At 42.1% G+C, this 20,286-nt stretch overlaps 1 protein-coding gene across 1 annotated transcript in view; it reads right to left on the bottom strand.

The window, feature by feature from the left end:
* Positions 1-8,034: 8,034 nt before the first annotated feature.
* SPTLC1 (serine palmitoyltransferase, long chain base subunit 1) overlaps positions 8,035-20,286 on the bottom strand; it is a 68,372-nt gene continuing 56,120 nt past the window's right edge. Inside the window, exons 11-15 of the mRNA XM_010835958.1 lie at positions 19,322-19,418; positions 18,037-18,091; positions 13,190-13,307; positions 11,030-11,103; positions 8,035-9,328 (exon numbers count right to left, since the gene is read on the bottom strand). Coding sequence (XP_010834260.1) covers positions 9,235-9,328; positions 11,030-11,103; positions 13,190-13,307; positions 18,037-18,091; positions 19,322-19,418 — 438 coding nt within the window. The 3' untranslated portion in view covers positions 8,035-9,234. The remainder of the gene's footprint in view (positions 9,329-11,029; positions 11,104-13,189; positions 13,308-18,036; positions 18,092-19,321; positions 19,419-20,286) is intronic.

Raw genomic sequence — 20,286 nt, forward strand, 5'->3', positions numbered from 1 at the left:
TGTCCATCACCAACTCCCAGAGCTTGCTCAAACTCGTGTCCATCAAGTCGGTGATGCCATCCAACCATCTCATTCTCTGTCATCCCCTTCTCCTCCTGCCTTCAATCCCTCCCAGCATCAGGGTCTTTTCCAAGGAGTCAGTTCTTCGCATCAGGTGGCCAAAGTATTGGAGCTTCAGCATCAGTCCTTCCAATGAATATTCAGGACTGGTTTCCTTTAGGATTGACAGGTTTGATCCCCTTGCAGTCTAAGAGACTCTCAAGAGTTTTCTCCAACACCACAGTTCCAAAGCCTCAATTCTTTGGTACTCAGCTTTCTTTACGGTCCAACTCTCACATCCATTCATGCCTACTGGAAAAACCATAGCTTCGACTATAGAAGCTTTGATATAGAAATACAAACCAATAAATGTTTGGGGTGGGGCAATAAAACAATGGTAATTTATTCTCTCAGAGTTCTGGAGGCCAGAGTCCAAAAGCATGATGTTGGCAGGTCTGCACTCCCTCCGGAGGCCTTGGGGGAAGATCACCAACATCCAGCAGCTGTTGGTCATCCCTAGTACGCCTTGGCCTGTAGCTGCATCACTCTAATCTCTGCTTCTGTCTTCGTGTCTTCTGTCTCATCTCCCCTCTCTCTCTTCTGAAGATACCTGTCATTGGACTTAGGTACCCCCCCCCTTTTTTCTAAATAATTTGAAACATTCACAGATTCCTGGAATTAGGATGCAGAAGCATTTTTCAAAAATTAATTTTTAAAATTGAAGTTTAGTTGATTTACAATATAGTGTTAGTTTCAGGTATACAGCACAGTGATTTGTAAACTAAATCTTTTATTTCTAAAGTACTTTATAGATTCCAAAGCATTTTCCTTTTGAATTTGAATTAATATCAGCTGAACATCACTCCAGACAACTTACTCTGGAGATAAATATGTACCAGTGAAAGGGGCATCTAAGATCCTTAGGAGCCTCAGACACATATCACCAAGAGAGAGAGCACAATGAAAATGTGATCTTGCATGAAAAGATGTGTGATTTGAGATTTGAGCGCACAGATGTTGGAACCCAAATACCTGGATTCTATCTAGATTCTACCTCTTTCTGGCTGTGTGATGATGGGCAAGTCACTCCACATCTCTGTATCTCAACTTTCTCAACCATAAAACATGAAGTCAATTATCCCCACCTCACAGGATTTCCTTGAGGACGAAAAAGAGGTTAGAACAGAATCTGGTATATTCTAAGCCTTCAGTTAAGGATCACTGTTTTCCTTGGTCTGATTTCTGACAACCAGAAGGTCTTTCTGACAACCAGAAGGCCAAGAAAGAGCCTTCTGGCCTTTCCAGGGTCTTTTTCCTGGTAAGGACAAGGAAAGAAGGAGGGGATGTTGTTGGGTCTGGGTTCTGAACACACTAGTGCAATTTTGTCACGTTTTATTTATTTATAATATTTATTTATTTTCAGCTGCTCTGGGTCTTCGTTGCTTTGCATAGGCTTTTTCCAGTTGCAGTGAGAGGGAGCTACTCTAGTTATGGTGCATGGGCTTCTCAATGTGGTGGTTGCTCTTGTGGCAGAGCGCAGGCTCTAGGCATGTGGGCTCAGCTGTGTGGCATGCAAGCTCAGTAGTTGTGGTTCATGGGCTCTAGAGCGTGGGCTCAGTAGTTGTGGCACATGGGCTTAGTTGCTCCACAGCATGTGGAATCTTCCTTGACCAGGGATCGAATCCATGTCCCCTGTGTTGGCAGGCGGATTCTTATTCATCGTGCCACCAGGGAATTCCTTGTCAGATGTCTGAAGCAGAGATTCAGCCATCATTTGAGGAGGTGTTTTACTCCCCCAGGTCTCAGGCTGCTCCCTAAAGCTTCTGAGGATCCTGAGAAATACCTCTCACTTCTTTTCAAGTTTTTTGTGGGTGGCTGAGGGAAGTATAGCAGACAGTTGAAGAAGAATGTTTTAATTTCTTGTCTAGCTTTTACCCATCGTTCCACCCTGCTCTCCTTTTCATTTTGTTAGGATGTTTTACTTTACCTCATTTTCCTAGTGCTCTGGCACTGCATGGTACTCATTTAGTTCTAGAATCCCTCTGCGAGGTAGGCAGAACTTGTAAGACTGTGGCCATACTACTGATGAGAAAGCCAACTATCATAGAGTAAAGCTATTTGCTCAGGGTTGTACATGGCTATGACTTTCCAAGTGATGCGAGTGGTAAAGAACCTGCCTGCCAATGCAGGAGACATAAGATACTCAGGTTCTATCCCTGGATCGGGAAGATCCCCTGGAAGAGAGCATGGCAATCCACTCCAGTATTCTTGCCTGGAGAATCCCATGGGCAGAGGAGCCTGGTGGGCTATGGCCCATAGGGTCACAGAGCTGGACACAACTGAAGTGACTTAGCATGCATGCACGTATGTGCCTGTGAGAAAGAGCCAATGCCATGAGTCTGTACCAAGAGCTTACTGCTCTTGTTCTAGAATGTCTTCACTCAACGTTTATTGTGTCAATGAGGATCTGGTTGCACTGATGCAGGGGGCAGGGGGGACAAAGATGAGTAAATATAGTTTTTTCCTGCAGAGCTTCTAACCTAGCATGCTCAGAAGAGGCTTCCATTAACATAGCTGTGTGGAGCATTTGATGTCACCAGGCAGTTTGCACCCCAGACAATAAAGGTCTCTATCAACATGTTTGAAGGCAGTATGATGCAGACACAACCACTCTGATTTTAAAATATGGTAACCTGAATCTTACAGTCTTCTGCAAGAAAAAAGTGAAAGAATGTCAAAGCATATTTTGAACTAGAGAAAGATAGGAGACTTGTTCTACCAGACAGGGACACATATCAGAAATCAACAACAGTTGCAGTGTTCTGATGTTGGCCAAGATAAGACAAACAAGCTCACAAAGTAGCTACGGATCCATAGGAAGAAGTATTTGAAGGAGAAAGGACAACTTTCTTGTAATTCTGGAGTGTGGACACCTCTTTTTAGCAAGCCAGAATTTCTAGGCCGTATGGAAGAGACTGGCAAATTCGATAGCATAAAAATTTGAAACAGCTGTAAAGAGAAAAATAACACAAGAACAGCAAGAAAAGAGAAAACCTGTCATATAGATACCTGACAAAACTATTTGCTGGTATTTATACAAAGAAAGATTTTGCAAACTCCTGGGCTCAAGATTCCAGTTCTAGAAGTCCACATCATGGAAATTCCACAAAAGCACATTGTTACATGTCTGAGGATGTTCATTTCAACATTGTTTGCCATAGGAAAAAAATAAGATATTTAAATGTCTAAAAAAGAAAACTAGTCAAATAAATTGTGACACATCCAAACTACAGAATACTCTGCCAAAGTAAATGGAATGAGGTGCCATCACAGAAAAATTCCTACCTTAAGTCAGAACAAGAACTATGCAGTTGTTCTGTGCTTTTAAAAAATCCACTTGAATACAGGTATATATGCAAATAGTAATTGTTTCTGGAGGATCTCCAACAAACTTTGAAAAAGAGTTACCCTTGGGCAGTGGAATTGGGTGGAAGTAGGATTTTCAAGTTTTATTCTTCGTGCCTCCTTGTATTTTGGATGTTTAATTTGAACATATAATCACTTGTGTAATTTAAAAAATGTAAACAACAAGAAAGCAAGGTTCTTCATCCCCAGGGATGAAGAATAAGAACTTTGCATGTCCATTTAAGCTGGGGAGTCAGACGAGTCAGGAGGCCAGCCAGATGCTAAGGGACAGGAAACAGATGTGGAAGAACAGTGGGCCCCGAGCACTCACAAATCCCCTTATTGCTCAGTTCTAAGCAGAGACTGCAGAGAAGGCAATGGCACCCCACTCCAGTACTCTTGCCTGGAAAATCCCATGGACGGAGAAGCCTGGTAGGCTGCAGTCCATGGGGTTGCTAAGAGTCGGACACGACTGAGCGACTTCACTTTCACTTTTCACTTTCATGCATTGGAGAAGGAAATGGCAACCCACTCCAGTGTTCTTGCCTGGAGAATTCCAGGGACGGGGGAGCCTGGTGGGCTGCCGTCTGTGGGGTTGCACAGAGTCGGACACGAATGAAGTGACTTAGCAGCAGCAGCAGCAAGCAGAAACTGTGTCAACTGCATAGGGTGAACGAGGGTTTCCTCTTCACTTGAATGAAAGAAATCAAGAATATGGAAGAGGCAGATGTGACAGCCATATAGAATGATGTATCACCTGCAGGTCTGAGGCCCTGGAGCTGTCCTAACTCAGCTCAGCTCAGCAGCAGCAGTGTCAGGATACTCAGAGACATCTCTGATCATCCCGGTGGAGGACTCAGGCCTGCCTGCATGAGGCAGCCTACTAGGAGGCCTGGCCTCCAGATCTCACTTACTAGTTCTGGGCTTGTGAGCTGAGGAAGGGCTGAGCTGCAAATACAAGTCTTTCTTATCTGGGAGGAGCTGGGAAACCAAACAGCATACCATACTTTATCCGCCTTTCACTTTTGGTGCCATCAGTGACTGAAGAAACGCACTGGGAATTTGAACAGAGGGTTTCTCTCTTCAGCTCTAGTCGCCAGGATGGGTGGGGCACTTTCTCAGGTTTCTATCAGTCCCTGTGTGGGAGATGAGGGGTGGGCCTGGAACTGACTGCCAGATCTGGATTCTCAACAGAACGTGTAGGAAGCTGGTTCTAAGCCATGTATGTGAATTAAGGAAGCAGAAATACCTTTCTTGGAAATCTTCAATATTTGGAGTGGCTTCTGTAAACCAGTTGCAGGAAAAAAAAATCACAGACCTGGATGTTATGTGAGTCCCAAGTCCTTCTGGAATGACTTCCTACTGGAACATGTAAGCGGGAAGATAGGCAAACTTTTTGCCAACTTGTATCATTATTATCATTCCTAACAACATATATTTTGTACTCAGTACACATCAAGTGCACTTTGAAGTATTTGCATGTATCGTCGTATCCAGTTCTCACAATGGCTCTACGGGCTGCAGCACAGTTACTCTCATTTTACAGACGGAGAAACAAGGCGCAGTCCGTTTAGGTCACTGTCCGGGCTCACACGGGCGGCAGGCGGTGATGTTGGCCCTTCTAGGTGTCCAGACTCTGGGGCACCCTCTGCACTGTGCGTGGAACCCTTGGCCTCCTCGGATGTTGCAGTCTGTGGAATAAATGTGAGAGGAAAACGGGGCCTGAGGTGATGCACAGCATGGGGAGTGCCTCCAGGGAAATTCTTGGATGCTATTAAGCAGGGGAGAGATGGCTTGGGATCTGGGGGGACAGAATCACTCAGAGGGTAAATAGCAACAATCAGGGGAATGGAACCCAATCTTCGAAGTTTTCTGGCTTGTGAATTTTCATCAAAATAGGATACTGATTGGTGTGAGTCACATTCCCTGTGGGAAAGTGTGCACAGGTAGTTCTTTCTCAGTGACAGAGGTCTCTCTGGAGCCAAAGAGAATTTTCCAGCTTGGCTTGGGAAACACTGTGACAGCAGGAGGATTTAAGATAATTCAAATATAGTCCATCAGCCCAACTCTATTTCATAAAGAACTTGTTCAGTGAGGAGGAGGGTCCTGTCCAAAGACTCATGGCTACTGAGCAGATAAGCTAGGACCAGACCCTCTTCTGCTTTCAAATTAGCCTTGAGGCTTCCTGTTCTATTTTGGCATACTGCCCTCTGCTGCTGAGACCTGCCACCCCATCCATGTCGTGGACTTCCAGATGTTCATCAGGGACAACACAGATAAGAACACATTTGCTGAAATGACTGGAAGAGTCAATTGATTAGTAATTACATTCATTATCACAGATTTGTACTTGATTCAGTACTGCTGTTGTTCAGTCGCTAGGTTGTGTCCGACTCTTTGTGACCCCATGGACTGCAGAACGCCAGGCTTTCCTGTCCTTCACTAACTCCCGGAGTTTGCTCAAACTCATGTCCCTTCAATTAGTGATGCCACCAAGCCATCTCATTCTCTGTTGCCCACTTCTCCTGCCCTCAACCTTTCCCAGCATCAGGGTGTTTTCCAATGAGTTGGCTTCGCATCAGGTGGCTAAAGTATTGGAGTTTCAGCAACAGTCCTTCCTATGAATATTCAGGATTGATTTACTTTAGTATTGACTGGTTTGATCTCCTTGATTCAATGCTTTCTAGTATATTCAGAGTTGTGCATCCATCACCACAATCCTATTTTAGAACATCTCCTGCAAAGGTCCCCTGTGCTGATAAGTTTTCATCAGTCAATCTCAACCTCACCCCCAGTTGCAGACAACCACTAACTTTTTATATCAGCTTTCTATGGACATTGAATATGCATAGAATTACATAATTTCATGGTCATTTTCATCTGTTTTTTTCCAAAAAATTTTTTGACTTTTTATTGCTAACTTGTATTCCATTTTATGAATATATCACTTTCTGTTTATTCATTCAATCATCAGCTGGCAGACATTTGGATTGATTTATGCCCATTATGAATAGCGCTTCCCAGGTGGTGCCAGTATAAAAGAAAAACCTGCCTGCCAATGCAGAAGATGTAAGAGATGCAGCTTTGATCCCTAGGTTGGGAAGATCCCCTGGAGGAGGGAACGGCTACGCGTCCAGTATTCTTGCCTGGAGAATGAATGAACAGAGGAACCTGGCAGGCTACAGTTCATAGGGTCAGAAAGAGTTGGACATGACCGAAGCGACTGAGCATGCACACACGCATGGCAAATTTATGTTAAACTGAAGAAGCCGCCAGAGTGTTTTCCAAAATAGTTGTACCATTTTGCCTTTCCACCAGCTATGCATGGGGTGTCCAATTTTTCCATATCTTGATGACGTTTGGTATTATCTATCTTTTTGATTACAGTCATTCTAGTGAGCCTGTAATGGTATCTCGTGGTAGTTGTAATTTGCACTCCTCTGATGACAAATCAGATCAAGTACATTTTCATGAGTTTAGATATTTGAATGTCTCTCTTGGTGAAACGTCCAGTCTTTCACCATTCTAAAATCATACTTTTTCATTTCTTATTTTGGAGTTGTGCTCTTTACATTCTTTATGGATACATATCTTTTCTTATATATGACTGGCAAATATTTTCTCACAATCTGTGGCTTATTTCATGTCTTTCAAGCTGTCCTCTGAAGAACAAATTAAACAAAAAAATTAATGAAGCCTATATTTACCTATTTTTTTCTTTTATGGCTTATATGGCTTATGGCTTTTGGTATTATATCTATGTTTGCCTAACCAAAGATTTGAAATATTTCCTTCTCTGCTTTCTCTTAGAAGTTTTGTAGTTTTATCTTTGTATTTAGGCCTATGGTCCATTTTTCCTAACCTGACTAAAAGTCCCACTTTTCCTGAGCTGGCGTGTCCTATAGACAACAAAAAGGGAGCAGTCGTGTGCGGCTTCTTCCTCCCCTGGGGGCAACCGCTGAGTGGGAACCTGCTCCAAAGCTTTCCACGCTGCTCACCTAGTCACTGCCTTTCTAAACAGAGGACAACTGACAGAGCACTTCAGAACCTCTCACTGTCTCTAAAACAGCAATGTGCATCCTGCTTTAGACTTGAGATATTGTTTCTCAACGTTTCACTTGTTTTATACAATTTTTTTGTTTCTAATAGGTATTTTTTTGTGGTGTGTATTACTGGATTGTGGTCACTCTATAGCTTTAATTTAGGCTTTGTTTTTGGTTCATGTTGATGTGTTTCAAGGATTGAAGTTAAATAATATGTGCTGCTCCATCATTTTTTTCCAGGAACTTCCAATCATTTTTTAAAAGTAGCAATAAAAATCTAGATATTGCAATTTTGACTTTGAAAGGTTACAATCTTAATTTGCTTATAAAAAGAACAGGCCTTGTATTTTTGTAGTCATATGGGGCCAAGGCTTAAATCAGTATGAACCAATGAAATTTCTGATACTATATATTGAGGAAAGGCATTAAGGAATTAAACACCCCCATAACATACACACACACTCACACACACAGACTACCACCCTAGGTCTGCAGAATTTAAAATTAAGAGACCATTCTGTTGAATATATTACATATACAAATAGACTTGATTATCAGGAGTGTAGGTTTATTTAATTAAAAAACAAAACAGAACAGATTCATCCCCCAGAGTACTGTATCTTTTAAAGCAGCAGCAATCACAAGGCACATATGTACAAAATACCTCAAGCAAAATAGAAACCAAACATTAAAAAATATATGTTATCTAAAAAGATGTTGAGGACCATTTGTTAATATGAACATATACTATAAAAATGATATTTTCAATATAATTTTATTCTTTTCCCTTTAACAAGAGATGGAATAATAATGTAATATCTATGTACTATCTTGTGGCACATATCACAAACATTTATATCACCCACTTGGTCTGCTAAAGAAAAAAAACAGCTAAAGCACAGATTAAAAATTGTATTTTCAGTGCTTTCACATCTTTTTCAGATATCTGGAATTCATTAAGCTGAAAAGAAATAAAGGTCTCATTTTCTTTAGCTTAGAAAAGCCCCATGGTTATATGTCCCTAGGCAAACCCACTATACAGAAAAGAATACATTCAAGATATTCTAAAATATCAAGGACATGATTTCCATTTTGGGATGATCACAGTAACCCTCTTCAGAAAACAGATTAGAAATCAACAAAGAATAAATGTAAAGGTCAATTATACTAAAATAAAATAGTATTTGATGTAAATTATTGCTCACTTAGGAAGTATAATGACTGTTCTCTGGTTAGGGATGCTAAGATTCAGTGTTAGAAATGGTGCAACATCATAGTGTATATAAAAATTCTTGGATTCAAATATATTATAATGAAAAGTTTATAATAATTACACAAAAGTGTTCCTTTATATATCAGCCACCACTGAGCTTCACATGACAAAGACTGAAAAACATGTGGTTGGATTAGATCTTCAGTACATTTTGTATCATATATGCTGAAGTGCCTCTAAGTTTTACCGGTGTAGACAATTTTGTCTAATTATTTAGACAAATAGTACTAAATAGCACAATTTAAGGATCAGTTAGACGCTGTCATTAGTTTTTCCTTTAAAAAAAAATTAGATTTTGGGTTTTCGGATGTTTTCCTTTAAAAAGTCACCAGGATCCATCTCATGGTCACACAACACGTTGACATCCACACCGTCTAGAGACACCTTATCGGGTAACTGCAAGGCACCCTCTGCTCGCTCGGCCATGATTCTGAGGCCTGAGCGTGGCGCGTGGAGTGGCCACCAGGTCCCAGACTAAAGCAGCACGGTCTGGGCCACCTCGCTGATCGTGGACGCAGCTTTCTCCAGGTCCTCTTCTGTTTGTTCCACTGTGACCACAACCCTAATGCTGAGAAACCACAGGGACACACAAGACAGTCCAATGAGAGTCTACACAAAGGGTCGGCGGCCATCTGTTTTTGTGTGTAAAGCTCTTCTACTGGAACACGGCCTACAGTCCACAGCCGCTTTCTCACTGCCCCGCCAGGGCTGAGCAGTCGTGGCAGGGACCTTGTGTCCTGAGAACTGCAAGTACTGACTGCCACTTACAGGAGTGACTCTTCCTCCCCGGACTACCAGTGATCTGGTCAAGGTAACCCTGCAGTGGGGCTCTGCCAGAGCTTTAAGCCTACCACTGCAAGCAGGACCAGGTTCAAAGCAGGAAGTCAACATTTCTCAAATTAATGAGTCTGTGGTGTTCACAATTTTAATTCAGTAAGTCATACAGAGTTCTACAATATTTTGATGCAAGGCAAAGGTTTTCAAGTTTTCAAGAAACTAAAGATAAGAAACATCAGCCTGACAGCTCAACACTACCTCTGTGCCTCTTATTCTGCTCTGCAAATATCTGCATCAGCCACTGGACACATACGGGCTGAGGTGGGCTGGGCTTGGAGTCCCGAGGGCACAAAATTAGGGTGGCCCCTGTCCTCATGAAACACAGGCTCATAACTCGGGATGGTATGATTAGAAGAGAGCAGGATCTTCAGGGTGCGTTCCAGCTGCTGCCAGAACAGCCTTCCAGAACCCAGCCTGGTGCTCCATGTCTGCATGGTGCTCTGACTCCATGTGCTCCCTCTTTCCCAGGCTCCCTCTCAATGGTTCCTCTCAAACCTGTGCTCTGGGCTCCCCTGATGCACCTGTAGATCTCCATAACCCTGCATTCCCTGCTGGAAGGCCTCATGCCCACCCCAGCTTGTCTGATACACTCAATTTTTCTGGCTTAACTTATGCATCACCTGCTCTCGGAAGCCTGAGTCCCTCCCAGGCTAGAATTAACCATATCCTCCTCCTCTGTGACCTGTGTCATGACCTTGAACACTCGATGTTCTGGGTATCTACCTCCTTGGACTACCCTGTAAAGGCTTAAGGGCAGAATAAGGATGTTTTGTTCAATGAACACTGATTTTATTTATTTTTAAAAATTAATTTAATTGGAGGCTAATTACTTCACAGTATTATAGTGGTTTTGCCATACACTGACATGAATCAGCCATGGGTGTACGTATGTTCCCCATCCTGAACCCCCTTCCCACCTTCCTCCCCATTCAATGAACACTGATTTTAAATCATGAGTCAAGGTACTTTCCCTGGAGGGCTGCTCAACACTCTCTCGATTTTCCCCACTGATGCTTTGTTTTTCCTTAGGAGTTTAATAAATGTTTGTCAGATTAAGTATCACACACAGTGCTTGGGCCAGAGGTGAGATGACACCACCAACCAGACCATGCCCTTCCCTGCAGGACTGTCCGCGTGGCAGAAACGGCTGCCACAGCACAGTGGCAGGTCGTCACCGGTGGGAACCTGGGCTGTCCCAGTTCAGTCTCGAGATCACAGATGTTTCATTTACTAGAGTCCTGAGGGATTTTCAGTTAAAAATGGGAAAACATCTAGTTTAAGAACAACAGGTGATATACTATTTTTTTAATGATACATATTCTTCCTTATCCTATGATGATCTTTCAAAAAATTTCAAAACATAATATATTTCAAAAGAGCTTAAAGTAGTAAACAAAATGATGCCTCAGGTCATATTTTAAAGTCTACTAACCTCGGAGGGGGGAGGTACTTTTCTTCTTTCTCCAAGTAGCGTGCCTGAGTCAATGCGATGCCTCTGTCCATGCACTGTATGGAAAAGGAGTATACCTGTGACCCCAACTGAAGATGCGTGTGGGTGCTAAGCTGCTTCAGTCACGTCTGACTCTGTGCGACCCTACAGACTGTAGCCCGCCAGGCTCCTCTGTCCATGGGATTCTCCAGGCAAGAATCCTGAAGTGGGTTGCTGTGCCCTCCTCCAGGGGACCTTCTCTACCTAGGGATCCAAACCACGTCTCTTGCCTCCTGCTGGCAAGTGGGTTCTTTACCACTAACGCCACCTGGAAAGCCCAGACCACAGACACTGGTCATTAAAACAGGAAGGTACACTGAAATGTCACCCTCAATAGAAGTTTTAATTCATTTATTCCAATTATAACTACCAAGACAAAATAACTACAAAATCATCCTGAGCAACACTGTTCTACAGAGCCTCCTGCAATGAGGGAGGTGTTTACTCTGCACCGTTCATGGGCAGTCAGGGACCCATGTGGCTTTCGGTCACTGAGACATGGCTAGCGCAACTGTGACACTGAGCTCTGAGTCCGACTTAATTCAAATAGCCATAGGTAACTAGGGATTACCGTTTTAGGGAAAGCAGAGTTAGGACAAGGGCAAACAGGACCAGCAAAGCCCTACAGGCTAACCAAGAGCTGGATTTAATAATGCCAGCAGAATCACTTCAGAAATTGCTCACAGGGAAATGGCAACCCACTCCAGTATTTTTGCCTGGAGAATACCATGGACAGAAGAGCCTGGCAGGCCACAGTCCGTGGGGTCGCAGAGAGTCGGACACACCTGAGCAACCAACACTTCAAATGCCAGCGACACCTCTGATTCCCATGTGCACACTTGGGCACAGTGCTACCAGGCACAGAGAAGTCTGGTATCACACGTTTTTTGAACAGTTTTCCGATACATTTAGCCCTCTGTCAACAATTTTAAAAAATTAATGATATCAAAATAAAAAAAGCATAAAGTCAGACAAGGGTAATGATTTATAACAGTTTCTCTTTGCGGTGATGAAATGTTTTCGAATCAGAGCCTGCACAACCCTGTGAAGATACTAAAAACCACTCAACAGGATACTTTAAAGGGTGAATTTTACAGGTGAATTGTATTTAAACAACAACAACAAGACCCAATCAGAGCAAGAGGTGCTATAAAAGAGAGAACAAACACAGCCAGCCTGTGGCAGCCATCGGCCTGAAGAGGAGCCACTCTGTCAGCTGTGAAGGCAGGTTTTCCTCTGCTAGGAAAAGATAGAAAACAACGGCAGGCAGTGACGTTTGCTAATTCTACATTCTGGAAGTATACTTGGAAAAGTTAACTCCTTCTGCAAACATCTGGACTGGCTCTGCTTCCTGGCTAGTTAAGAAACATTATAAACCATAGCTCAGTTTGTAAAAACAGTTGTTTTGTCAAGCAACTCAACAAAAACTTGGCAGAACCTCCTCTCAGTTCTACAAAGCTTAAAAAAGAGCTACTGTGTCATAATTTTCTTTTCTCTATCAAATACGGAAAAGAAAAGACAAAGAGGAACAAAGGCTTTTAAGGTGGAAGCTGTGATGATGCAAAAACACTGTAAGAACTGCCTCTTCCTTCTTACAGATGCAGCTTTCACAGAGTATTCTCTTCCCTGCTCCAGAGCCTGTTCTCTCCTCATGCAACTCTCAAGATGATTTCCCAGAGACAGCCAGTTATCGATCAGGCCCACAGATACTACTTTGAGATCTGTGAACTGTCCACAGACTCACTTTTTCTTTTAGTTACGAAGATAAGCTATGTTAAGTACAGTATGGAGTCAACTGATTCACATGCCCTCTTCTGAGTCTCCCTCTGGAACAAAGCAGCAGTAAGACTAGCTGTTGCCATGAATGAGAAGAGGACAGAGGTGAGTCTGATCAGAACGGACACTCTGGCACCTAGACAAGGCCCACATCCCATGACACAAATAATGTGTGGAGAAACATTACTATTACCCTGACACCTGGCAGCACAGATTCAGGGCAGGAGCCTCAGAAAGGAACTGTTAGGACAAGCAGGACAAGGAAGCAGAGTGAGTCTGTTTTCATTCGCAAGTATGTATGTATTCACCTAATAACTGGATACTCACTTGAGTTACTATTTCCTGAAGCAGTTTAACATCTCTTTCTCGACACCCAGTGGTCTCTTCCAGTTGGAGGTGCAATGCTGGAGAAATAGACTCCCCCACTACTTTTAGTCCAGGAATGCTGAAAGGGAAACATACAGACGCATAATTCCCCTTCCAAGCTCAGGCTGTGCTTGTGCTTAGTTGCTCAGTCAAGTTCAACTCTGTGTGTCCCCATGAACTGTAGTCTGCCAGGTTCCTCTGTCCATGGGGATTCTCCAGGCAAGAATACTGGAGCGGGTTTCCATGTCCTCCTCAAGCTCAGGTTCCTCACGTATTAATAATCATATGAAGTCTGCATTAATGAATTGACAGAAACTTGGAACTTTCATGGGAAACACCATGTGATGGGATTCTAGATCTGACAAAGCAAGGTAAAAATACATGCTCTGGGCAGTGCTTCCCAGTCTAGGACACCCTGCAGCACAGCTGGGAAGACGGTTCACTGGCTGGGGGGGCCCCCTGGGGTCACATTTCACAGAGAACACAGACATCGTCTCCAGCCTCCCACCAGGTGGTCTGCACACCTCACCCCGCTTGGCTGGGACCGCCCTGCCTCAGTGGGGCCCTCACAGGTCCCACGCGGGTCGTGGGCCCCGGGCTTACAGCTTCCTCTCCTCATCTCTTCTCTCCTGTCCTCCTGCTGGTGCCAGGCACGCCTGGTCCCGGCCCACTGCCACTCCCCTGAGGGCCTCCCTCATCACCCACTCCAGGAAAGCACCTTCAGTTTCTATTATTTTGTTTTCTTCATGGACAACTTATTATAGTTGATAATGTTGCTTCCTTATTTTCTATCTTTAGTTTGTGTCTTGTTTTTCACAAATCACAGGAATGGCTTCTGACACTGAAATTTTATACTCTGACCACCAGCAACGTTCAGGTTGTAAAGCTGCCTGCTTGTGTGCATGTGTTACTTGAATTACAATTACCTTCTTCTTTCTTAGGATTAACAGTACAGAAACCTGCTCTTTCTCAAGGAGAAAGAGAGATTTCTTTAGAGGTGAAAGTCTATATTTTCACATGATTATTATAGATGTTATGAGAACCGCAGGCCATAGTACTTAGTCAGGAATGGTATGATTTTTGACCTATCTCGGGGGACAGAAACCGTAATACATGTCTATTCGAAACTGGGCCAAACATTTTAGATTGCTTTCATTTAGTGTGCTTTACTTGGAAAGATTTGCTTTTCCCTTAGAGTAAAATGAATACAAAAAGTACTTGGTAGCATACTCAATTCCTCAAATATTTTTAGGACTCACCACGCTTTTCCTGAATGACTACTTGTGCCAAATAGCACGTGAGGTGGGGAGGCTAAGATCACCTGCTTTTCAAGCCAGCCTTGAACATCATTAACTTATGCCTACTTTCTTTACATGTAATACACCATGCTGCTGCTGCTGCTGCTGCTAAGTCGCTTCAGTTGTGTTTGACTCTATGCAACCCCAGAGACGGCAGCCCACCAGGCTCCCCCGTCCCTGGGATTCTCCAGGCAAGAACACTAGAGTGGGTTGCCATCTCCTTCTCCAATTCATGAAAGTGAAAAGTGAAAGCGAAGTCACTCAGTCGTGTCCGACTCTGAGAGACCCCATGGACTGCAGCCCACCAGGCTCCTCCCTCCATGGGATTTTCCAGGCAAGAGTACTGGAGTGGGGTGCCATCGCCTTCTCCGAATACATCATGCTAGGATCTCTCAATAAACCAGGCTGCAGATTTGAATGGAACCTTAGACTCTAGGACTTCTAGAATACTGGGAAACCTTATAGATCAGTTGTTTACTAATGTAGAAACTAAGTAATATGCTTTCAAAACCCATTTCCTAGGTGAATTTTGAATGTATTAAACTGTATACAAAGAAGTATCAATTATTTTAGGTCATATACTCTCAGAGAGAACTGAATATATTACTTTCCAAATAGCATTTCCTATGAATAAAATGGCCTGGATTTTCCTTGTTAATAACAAGGCACCTAAAAGCCCAATCAAGCTTCCTATTTGATCAAATGGGCTCATTTCACATGTTGGGTGGAGCAAGCTGGTGGGAGAGGAATGAAACAAAATGGCCTCTTTCTGGCTGCCTGGATACTGATGCGTTAAAGTTTAACTAAAACCAATGGACACAGTTATAACTCGAGTTCAAAAACTTAGAAGCTGTGTTTCAGAGCCTGAACGGAGAAGGCAATGGCACCCCACTCCAGTACTCTTGCCTGGAAAATCCCATGGATGGAGGAGCCTGGTGGGCTGCAGTCCATGGGGGTCACTAAGAGTTGGACACGACTGAGCAGCTTCACTTTCACTTTTCACTTTCATGCATTGGAGAAGGAAATGGCAACCCACTCCAGTGTTCTTGCCTGGAGAATCCCAGGGACGGGGGAGCCTGGTGGCTGCCGTCTATGGGGTCACACAGAGTCGGACACAACTGAAGTAACTTAGCAGCAGCAGCAGCATACTTAAAAAATCTTTTTGAAGACCTTATTATCTACCATTTTTTTTTAACCAAATGGAAATCCTAAGCATTGATTTAAGTCCCATGGACAGGACAGTCAACAATTCAGACATGGTCTCTATCATGTGCTTACTGTGGGGAGAGCACTGGGCATGAATAATTATCTGTCGGAATTTAAGGACTTCAAGATTCCAGCAAGGACTCAAACTAGCATAGGCCATTGACTTCCTCTCCCAAATGCAGCCTCAGAGATGACAGCAGCAAATCTCTGATCAGAAGAGATTTAGAAAATTACTTAGAACTGAATGTTGGAAATACTGCCTTTGAAAATGTTTATATTTAAGACATTTACTGGAAAATAATAAAACCAATAAGCTAAATGTAAAAAGCTAAAAAAAAAAAAAAAGAATAAAATCAAAATTCAATGAAACAGGAAGGTAGGAAAATAAGGGGAAAAAAAGATCAATCAAAGAAAACAAAATCAAACTTAAAAAAAATGTGCTGGGCAAAAATCCTGGAAAAAGGAAAAATTACAGAAACAGAAAATAAAAAGAGGAAATAATACAGACATAGGAAAGATAATCATAGACTACATGCCCAACCCAAAGGCCCCAACTCCAGAGAGTCTGACAGAGGAGTCTTGTTCAACTCTGAAGAAATAAATCATCAAGCCTGGTCTTACACAGTAGCTCCATAATACAAGACAGTGGAAAAATTATTTCACTGATTCTTAGGTTACGTAAGGCTGTTGGAACCAAAGATTGTAGCCCCATTTAAATCACAGATATGGATATAAAAATTCAAAATTTTAACAGTGAAGAAAAACATACTATAATCAAGTAGGGGTTTACTCAGGAATACAAGGATGTTTTAACATCAAAAAATACACTCATGCCTTTGAGTGACAGGCACATGGCTGGGTAAGGTGCAGGAGCAGAGGTGGGTTTCAGTAGTTTCAAGTGTACATGAGAGGTGAGGATGCAGAGAAGGCTAAACAGTGGGGAAAAGACTGACTACACAGAGAAGCAGAGCAACGGGCTAGTTGCTACAAGAGAGTGTGGGGTCATGGGAAAGAAAAATTTAAGACAGGGCAGAGCTAATCAAATGACTCAGGAAATGGGAGAGACTGCAGAGAAAGGAGAGGAGACAATCAAAGGCACTCGGTTTTAAGAAAGAAGAGCTATGATGGATGGAGGAACACTTCTCTGGCTGTAACAGGAGGGAAGGCTGGCTTGGATACCTGCAGGTGTACAAGTTTGTGAGGGAAAATGAAGCAGTTCCCAAGTGAAAGCATGAGACAGGGCTGTCAGCTAAAAGTGGGTGGAGTGAGACAAGGGTGAGGGATTTTAGAGAGGAGAAGTGTGAAAGAGCTGGGAACAATGGAGGATTGGACTTAAACATATTAACACTGCTAGACAGAATAAAGGGCATCTGAGGCATGTGTTCATGAGCTGACAGTGACTCCGTGGTGCTGGGCTGAGCAGGTTTATTAATATTTCATAAACCAATGTAACTGGAAACAATAACAACAATATCTCTCTACCATAAATCATGCAAGAACTTTTGCTATGATCATAAAGTCAGATCCAGACTTTAATTATTTCTGCCCCTATAGTATCTGGAACATCTGTGACCTGCTTATTTATCAACTGTCTTTTTCTTTTAGAAAAGTTTCTAGATTCCATATCTGGGAATAGGGATAGGACTTCCATGACTGAGAAGGCAGGTTTCAGCTTGGAAAGGCAAAAAGAAACACCACAGGCAAGGTGAGATAATTTTCTATAAGAGCCTGAGGATGTCACCAGCCTTAATTCCCCTCTCCCCCTCAATTCTCAAGGAATTTTAAAGAACTACTCTTGTATAGTTAATATAAACAAAAATAAACAGAATACACATAAGGTTCACTTCACTTTCACTAGTTTAAGTAATTTAAAATAAAAGAATAATTTTCTAAAAAGTAACATGGACAGTATGAACCCACTGTCATCTAATACATCCTTGTATCCCTACAGATGTGCAGAGATTCTCCAATGTTTATCAGTTATTTCTGGTGGTCAAATGTTCTGTTATTTGTTAGTTTTCATCTTTATCTTTTGTCCTGCTTTAATTATTTTACTAATGAACTTATTATCATTTTTAGAAAAACAAAGCTATGATTCTTTAAAACAATGGCAAAATGGATGTTTTGGATTCACACAAAAAGAAATTTGAATGAACTGTGTTTTTGGTTTCTTGGCTGCAATTTAGTCAAACTGACCCAGCCGATTAAATGCACTCAAAACCAAAGAGGTGACATTCAAAATTTTTCATGAGTTGTTTGAATGTGGTGAAGATAAACTTCAAGATGGTTGAAAAGGTAACTCACCCTTGTAAAGCTTTATGAATTCGTTTGCATTTTTCCTTCAACACTGCAAAAATACCTGAATGAAACAAATACATTTGATAGTACATTTGGAAAATTTGGTATTACTAATCTAAAAATGTTTTTAAAGACCCAGTTCATCAATTTATTTTAATTAATTAATTTTCCTTTTGGCCATGCCATGTGGCATGCACGATCTTAATTCCCCAACCAGGGATGGAAACCATGCCCCTGCAGTGGCAGCGCAGAGTCTTAACCACTGGACCACCAAGAAGTCCCTAGTTCATCACTTTCAAATGCTGCAAATCCTTCTGCCTACTAGTAACACACAGACAGCTGTTAACTCCTCTGAAGACGCCCAACTTTCATCTCTGGCACATACTAGCTGGCACCTTCTCACCCTACTTTCAGCAAAATCCGGGAGGTTTTCAACAACAAAACAAAGGCTCTTTTTCTTACCAAGATTCTATAAATTATCTAGCTAAGAATAAAAGGGTACAAATCTGATTTCTGGACCCTAAAGAATTTGGGAAAACACAGACACTGTGTTAATGTTTATGATCTCTTTCTTGATACTTTTGCTTTCTTTTAAGGAAATTTCACAAGCTGAAATATCGGAGGAGATGAGAGTGGCGGGCTACTGATAAGCAAGCATATGACTATGCACAGAGAAATGTTCACTTTTACTGATTCTCTGAATTAAAAAAATCAACGCTGAAACTTTAGAAATTTAGAAAATTTAAACTTTACAAAACCCAGACCTGCTCTTGCATTTGTGTTTTAGCCCTTGGTGAGGAGGTGTTATCACAGCCTAGAATCACATTTTAAATTGAGTCACCTGCCCATTAAGCAAGCTTTAATGGCTGGTAAACCAGTTTGACTTTGGTACCAACTCATGGTTCAAAGGCTGGAGGGGACAACCAGACAACAGCTATAAAATTATATGTACCAAAAATTAGCATACTTCAGCAAATTTCTCTAAACTAAATCACCATGACTGGCCCAGAGGTAACCCTCCTGTTTCCGGCATCTTTGCCCACCAAAGGAGCCAGCTGTGCTGTGGCTCTGGCTTCATCTCCAGAAACGAGAGAAGCTCTATACCAAAACCCTGGGGGCAGGGACAATTTCTTCACCATCATCCTTCCCATAGGTTGCCAGATAATCTAATTCTGAGCCAGAGCTTTGTCTAGGAAATAATTCCCTCTAGCCAATTTCTCAAAAAAGCAAACCAGGAGCATGGCTAACATAACCTGTGACATCTTTGATTTCCTGGGATTAAAGGTTATACCTGGATTCTCTTCCATGATGTTGAGAGCCTCAATCGCAGCAGCAGCTAACAGGGGAGGTAACGAAGCTGAAAAGCAGTATCCCTGGCCAGAAAGTCGCTGAAAAGAAACAAACAAGTCACAAAGCATATATTTGGTGGGGGGTGGCGGGGACAGAGAGGCTAAAAAAATCTAAAGGCACTAAATCTCCATACCACCTACCAAAAAGTGTGTACAACTGCTAAGGTGGTAAAACCCAGGCATGTACAGAAGTTATCATGTAACAAAAACAAAACCTTTTTTTAAAAAGGGAAACAATTTCTAAATGTAAATATTTTGAGTGATTCTTTAAGAAATCTATTTCTAAATAAAAACTGTATGATAAACTAAGAATGAAATTTTGCGAAAACAGTTACATGTTTGGGTGACTCAAATGGAGCAGTAAATTTCAGTTTTTGCTCTTTGTTTTTAAAAAGAACCCACCTGAACAAGTGGTGCTGGGAAATCTGGTCAACCACTTGTAAAAGAATGAAACTGGACCACTTTCTAACACCATACACAAAAATAAACTCAAAATGGATTAACGTAAGACCAGAAACTATAAAACTCCTAGAGGAGAACATAGGCAAAACACTCTCCGACATACATCACAGCAGGATCCTCTATGACCCACCTCCCAGAATATTGGAAATAAAAGCAAAAATAAACAAATGGGACCTAATTAACCTTAAAAGCTTCTGCACATCAAAGGAAACTATTAGCAAGGTGAAAAGACAGCCTTCAGAATGGGAGAAAATAATAGCAAATGAAGCAACCGACAAACAACTAATCTCAAAAATATACAAGCAACTCCTCCAGCTCAACTCCAGAAAAATAAATGACCCAATCAAAAAATGGGCCAAAGAACTAAATAGACATTTCTCCAAAAAAGACATACAGATGGCTAACAAACACATGAAAAGATGCTCAACATCACTCATTATCAGAG

Source organism: Bison bison, unplaced genomic scaffold (genome assembly GCF_000754665.1).
Source record: "Bison bison bison isolate TAMUID 2011002044 unplaced genomic scaffold, Bison_UMD1.0 scf7180017864057, whole genome shotgun sequence".
Lineage (NCBI taxonomy): Eukaryota > Metazoa > Chordata > Mammalia > Artiodactyla > Bovidae > Bison > Bison bison.